Source organism: Sinocyclocheilus rhinocerous, unplaced genomic scaffold, assembly GCF_001515625.1.
Source record: "Sinocyclocheilus rhinocerous isolate Xijiao unplaced genomic scaffold, SAMN03320098_v1.1 scaffold474, whole genome shotgun sequence".
Taxonomy (NCBI): domain Eukaryota; kingdom Metazoa; phylum Chordata; class Actinopteri; order Cypriniformes; family Cyprinidae; genus Sinocyclocheilus; species Sinocyclocheilus rhinocerous.
The window spans coordinates 741,583-748,207 of NW_015644625.1; the positions used below are offsets into that span (position 1 = coordinate 741,583).

Consider the following 6,625-nt stretch of genomic DNA (forward strand, 5'->3'; position numbering starts at 1 on the left):
TTTATTTTCGGCTTTATTACTCAAGTTTTTTTTCTGTTCGCGGATGTGTTTTTTTATTTATGCCCCTGGTTACAGTGCACAATCTGTGCTGAGTCAAAAAATGAAAGCACATCGCAGATAGAGCAATAAATGAAAACCGCTTGCATCTGCGCGATCGGCTCCGCAGCAGGGCAGAGGTGGGTGTGTGTGTGTGTGTGTGTGTGTGTTCCTATGACCAGAGACACGGAGGCGTGAGAAACGGGAAGATTCGGAAATCGTGCTCGACAGGTTTTTTGCTCTTGTGTCAAGCGAATCACGTACTTACAAACACATACATTTTGTCTCATTTCATACGACGACATGATCAGCGACTATAAACACGGCGGGTTTTCCGAACCCAAGGAAAGCCAACGCTTTTCTGATTTAACTCGCTTTTCTGAAGCACACTGACATTATACAATAGATGCATGGCAAGACCTAATCATTCGTTCACCGTCGGCTACTGTCAGTCCGAGGAGTCGTGAATCTTCTGTGTGATTCAAATGATTCAGGCGGGGAATCCCATTCAGAAAGCGATTCCCTAATGAACAAGCAGCTATATCTATAGCAGACCCTCTTCCCGAGAAGGAGAAAAAGAATGAATGAAAGAAGGAAAGAGGGATAGAACAGTTGTCCGCTCGTTTCGCACTTCGATCTGTCGTTCTTGTCGTCCCTCGATGGTAGAGTCTGGATGTGAGCGAGTACTTCAGGAGGAAGTGTGTTTGCGTGTTTTGTGTAAGAGTGTGTGTGTAGGTGTGTGTGTGTGGGTGAGGGTTTCTACCCCCAGCGGAGGGCAATCAGCAGCAGGGCCGTGAGTAGGAAGTGAGGGATGGAGAGGGTGGAGGCCGAGCTGTGGACTCTTCCGGCCTCAGAGCCCAGGTTAGTGACTGTCGCCTTATCTGAGAACGGAGGGATGATGTTGAACCCTCCTCCTCCTTCGGTTTGGTCTTCTTCATCATCCTCCTCCTCTTCTTCCTCCCCATCTTCTTCGCTTTCGATCACCTTTTGGAAACAGAGAAATGTCTCTTTAATGGTGGTTATGCACAACAAACTTCGGTAAAACAGGTCACGTCGCTTCTGGTTCAGGTCTTTTGTATGTGCTTTGTTAAATATGGAGCTGTTTTACTCAAGATGCCTTCAAAGGAGATACCATTCATAACCAGTGTTCAGACTGATTGATGTCCAAATTGCTTCTCACTAACCTTTTGATATTAAAATTAAATAAAACAGATAAAAACAACTTCTAGTCCATATATGATCATGTAATGAGACCTGAGTTTTGGTTTGGTCAGATGATGTAGTCCATTGTTAAGTTGGCTTGAAAAAGCCAACTTACTGATATTGTATTTAAACTTCTTCTTCTTCTTCTTCTGACCAAAAATTTAAACAGTATCTCCTCCTAGCTTTAAAGCTACAACCACCAAACTCGGCCCAGACCTTCAGACTGGTCTGACTCGGGTTGCTATATCTTTTCTAACTGATTGGACTTACGGTTTTCATAAAAATTAAGATTAAAAATCATAAAAATCCCATAGACATCTCATTGAAAGTCTTGGCTCATCTGAACATTCCGTCAAACTCCAACTGTCAAAATTCAAATCTAAACACACTGAAGCCCATTAGACTCAATCAGACTTCCCTTCTATGTACTATTTCTAACCCATTCAAACTCATCTATCTAATATTTCTATCGATCTATCTATCTATCTATCTATCTATCTATCTATCTATCTATCATCTGACTATTTCTATCTATCTATCTATCTATCTATCTATCTATCATCTGACTATTTCTATCTATCTATCTATCTATCTATCTATTTCTATCTATCTATCTATCATCTGACTATTTCTATCTACCTATCTATCTATCTATCTATCATCTGACTATATCTATCTATCCATCTATCCATCTATCTATCTATCTTCATAGCAACACTATAGCAACTATCCAAACCAACCTAGCAACCACCCCAGGTACCCTAGCAACCGCATAGAAACACCTTAGCAACCACCCGAGTACCTTAGCAACCGCATAGTAACACCTTAGCAACCGCCCCGGGTACCCTCGCAACCGCATAGCAACACCCTAGCAACCATTCCGTGTACCCTAGCAACCACCCCGGGTACCATAGCAACACCTTAGCAACCACCCCGGGTCCCTTAGCAATCTCATAGCAACACGCTAGCAACCACCCCAGGTACCCTAGCAACCACATAGCAACACCTTAGCAACCGCCCCGGGTACCCTAGCAACCACATAGCAACACCCTAGCAAACACCCTGGGTACCTTAGCAACCGCATAGCAACACCATAGAAACCATTTAGAAACACCATAGAATCTATTAATCTACATCTAAAATTTCTAATTTAATTTAATATTTCCTATCAGTCTATCTAACTATCTATCTATCTTTCTGATAAATTGCATTGTCTTCAAAACCTTAAAACTTTAAACTTTAAAAGTATTCTAAACTTCAAACTAGTTAAAACTGAAAACCTTGAAACTTAACGCTTTTAAAACTACTTCAAACTTTCTAGCTAGGCTTTTTCAAGCCAACTTAAAGTTTGTCTTTAAGTAGTTTGAGAGCATAGAGAGATTTGACTGTTAAGTCATTTGTCATGCTTAATGGGAGTTGGTGCACTGAAGTGTTCTATTGGCACAATTTACTTGTTTCTCTTCTCTGATTGGTGGAGATTTGTTTGCAGAATCTAAGGGAAACGTAGTTTCTCACCAGCCTGCTGTTAAACATGATTGTTTAAAATCTAAGTTGAAATAATGCAGGCTGATGTATTCAACAAAAACATAACATCAGTTAACAACCTCAGAGCTCACAGTTCAATTGTTGTCCTCTATGGCGTGAGTTTGGGGGTGTTATGAGAGTTATTTGTGGTCCAAACAATGGCAGATATACAGAAAAATAATATATAATGTAATATAAAAATAACATAACTTAATATATATATATTAAACTTTGTTACATGGAGTTTTATGAGAAACATCTGAGACAAAATTATTTGAATGGTGATACGAGAAATGTATCATATGAGAAATAAATGAAACACCTGAGAATTACAGTTTTAGAAAAGTAGGAGCAATACGATGGTGAGCGTTTGTCAGGGAGAGGGTCGGAGAGATTGTGAGGGAGAGGGATTATGAACGAACGATAAAAGAAGGAGAAAGAGAAGAAGAGAGTTAGCTAGAGAGACAGACAGATGGGTACGAATACATTAATATTAATGAAGTTTGACTGATTCACCGCTGCTTGCAAACACCTTTAGCTAATCCGTTCAGAGAGAGAGAGACAGGCCAAGAAAGTGAGAAGCACATCAAGAGAGACAGATCAGGAAAGACAGGAACATTTGGAGAGGAGAGATTTGCTGGAGAACACAAGTGAGAGAGAGAGTCTAGGAAAGAAATAAATGACAGCAGAAACTGAATTGAATCCTTTTTGTCTGCAGGCCCAGATTATCTCTAAGCTGAATGCTGTGGTCTGTGAGTTCTGAGAACAGAGGATGTGAACGCGGTCCAAAGCGAGGACACGCGAACACAAAGACACACAGATCAGAGCAGCGTTTCTTGATAAAGTCTGTATGCCTATGGACGCCAAGGGATTATTTGCTTCTCTTTTATGTGGGCAGCAAATATACAATCCATTTTACAATACATAGTCAAGTAAGTGTTGCTATCATGAACGGTGTCATTCCCTGAAGTGCTAAAAGCTGATCGGCTATCAAGAAATTACTTTAGCTGGATATTATGCTACAGCTAATGCTAACAACATGGCCAGGGGGTCAGGGTTTAGCCGGTTAGCTTTAGTATTACACCATTATGCTGTCAAAAAGCAGTGACATCCATTCAAAAGTAGCTAACAAAATCATTTTTGCAAGAAATCTGCAAAATAGAAGATGTTTCAACAGTGACTAATTTTGTTGGATGGTGTCACTCCCTGTAGCTCTAGTAGCCTATTTGTCTATCAAGAAATGGCTCTGGCACAGATTATTATACTAATGCTAATACCTTGTCTATGGGGGTCAGGCTTTAGTATTACATCATTATGCTGCCAAAAAGCATGATTCTTTATTGACATCCATTCAAAAGTAGCCAACAACATGCTTTTTGCCAGAAATATCAATGATTTACTTGGATAATGTCACTCCCTGAAGCTTTAGTAGCTTATCAAGAAATTACTTTGGCACAGATATTATGCAAATGCTAATAGCTTGTCAATGGGGCCAAGGCTGGCTAATGTTAACAGTTAGCCTCTACAGGCTAATTATTTAGTTGAACTCAAGTTAAATCACTTTATGTATTTAATTATTAAATTGCACTAAATAAAGATTTATTTATTTTTGTTGGTTGGTGGGTTGGGATCAGAGCTGGGTAGTAACTGATTACATGTCATCTGGATTACGTAATCATTTTTCAAAAACTAGTAAGTACTTGTAATTATATTAAAGGAAATTGTTGTCACACTGGCTCAGCCAATAGAGTCCAACAGTGCCTTCCAGGATTATTAGTTAACTAAAAATAAAAATAAAACCATGAAAAAAAAATGTCACTTAAAATAAAATAAACTTTAACTTAAAAAAAATAATAATAATAAATAAAAAATAAGACAACATTTCTCAACATTAATTTAGTTTAGATTGATGACTTTAGTTTAACTAAATCAAAAACTGAAATAAAAATGAATAAAAACTATATAGAAAATACTACAACTGACAAAAACACAACAACATTAATGAAACTTTAACTAAAATTAAAATGGAAAATATAAAAATAAAAATAATTCAAAATATTAATAAATGTTATTATTAGTAGTAACAGTAGTAGTAGCATTTATTAATACATATTAAAAACTGGTGTTTTTCTCATGGGGATTACAAAAATCATCATTTAAGAAATTATAAGATATAAACCAAACCAACCAGCTAAGGGGTGAATCACAACATTATAAACTTTGATTTGAAGCAAACAAAAAAAGACAAAGGTACAATGTGTACTTAAAAGCTTCAATGAGGGAAAGAACTACCATGAAGCATTGCAAAACTACATAATCAAAATAAAAAAACAAAGGAGAGACATAAACCTCTTGATTTAAAGATGTTGACTGTGTCTGTATATTGCTATATATTTAAATAAATAAATAAAACTTGGATAATGTCACTCCCTGAAGCTTTAGTAGCTTATCAAGAAATTACTTTGGCACAGATATTATGCAAATGCTAATAGCTTGTCAATGGGGCCAAGGCTGGCTAATGTTAACAGTTAGCCTCTACAGGCTAATTATTTAGTTGAACTCAAGTTAAATCACTTTATGTATTTAATTATTAAATTGCACTAAATAAAGATTTATTTATTTTTGTTGGTTGGTGGGTTGGGATCAGAGCTGGGTAGTAACTGATTACATGTCATCTGGATTACGTAATCATTTTTCAAAAACTAGTAAGTACTTGTAATTATATTAAAGGGGTCATATGATGCGATTTAAATTTTTCCTTTCTCTTTGGAGTGTTACAAGCTCTTGGTGCATAAAGAAGATCTGTAAAGTTGCAAAGACTAAAGTCTCAAATCCAAAGAGATATTCTTTATAGAAGTTAAGAGTCAGCCACACCTACCTAAAACGGCTCGTTCTAACACGCCCCCAACATATCTACGTCACGATGTGGGAAAATTTGCATAACGCCGCCCAAATGTTAACGCAAAGAAAGGAGGAGAAACAATAATGTACAGTATGTGGAAAATAATGTGTTTTTTGAACCTTAAACCGCATAAACACATTTCATTACACCAAATACACAAAATAATGTTCTTTTTAGCAGCATCATATGACCCCTTTAAATTTGAATTTAAAATACTCATTATCAGACTACAGTTACTTTTTTATGGATTACATGATTACTTTACTATGTATTCTTTTTGAAGGTGTTTGTCTTTCAAACACATTAAAATGCACAAACTAACTTTTTTGTCATCTGATCCTCTTTCACCTAATATATTTTTATTTGAAGTATCCCTGAGATATTAAAATAAATATTTTTAATAATGAAGTATCACATTTGTATTGTAGCGAATCAGCTCATGGGGAAATATGAATAATTAATCATAACTAGTTATAATTAATTACAAATATTTAGATCCGCTGTAGATATTTACTTGACCTCTCAGGGTCAACTGTCTGTCAATTCTAAGAACGTTAATTTCCTGGTTAAGGGAAATAACTTTCTTACTGTACAATTCTACAAAGAGCTTGTAGCATAAATCTGCATGATTAAGTGACTCCAGTTATGAGCAAACAATGAACAACGTCAAGTGTGATACAAATAAATGACTTTATTAACTACATAAACACTTAAACTAGTCCAACATACTACATAAACACTTAAACTGGTCTAACACACACAATAAACAATTAAACTGGACTAACATACACATAAACACTTAAACTGGTCTAACATACACATAAACACTTAAACTGGTCTAACATACACATACACACACACACACACACAGTTTGTATAGGAAAGGGTTAAAGCTTAACCCTTTAAAGAGAAGAGAAATAAGAACATGAAGTTATTGAACCATTTGCATATTCAGCAGAT

General features: G+C 36.3%; 1 protein-coding gene across 1 annotated transcript in view; it reads right to left on the minus strand.

The window, feature by feature from the left end:
* Positions 1-220: 220 nt before the first annotated feature.
* LOC107758535 (GDNF family receptor alpha-4-like) overlaps positions 221-6,625 on the minus strand; it is a 34,151-nt gene continuing 27,746 nt past the window's right edge. The window contains exon 8 of the mRNA XM_016576294.1: positions 221-1,020. Within this exon, the coding sequence (XP_016431780.1) occupies positions 796-1,020 (225 nt within the window). The 3' untranslated portion in view covers positions 221-795. The remainder of the gene's footprint in view (positions 1,021-6,625) is intronic.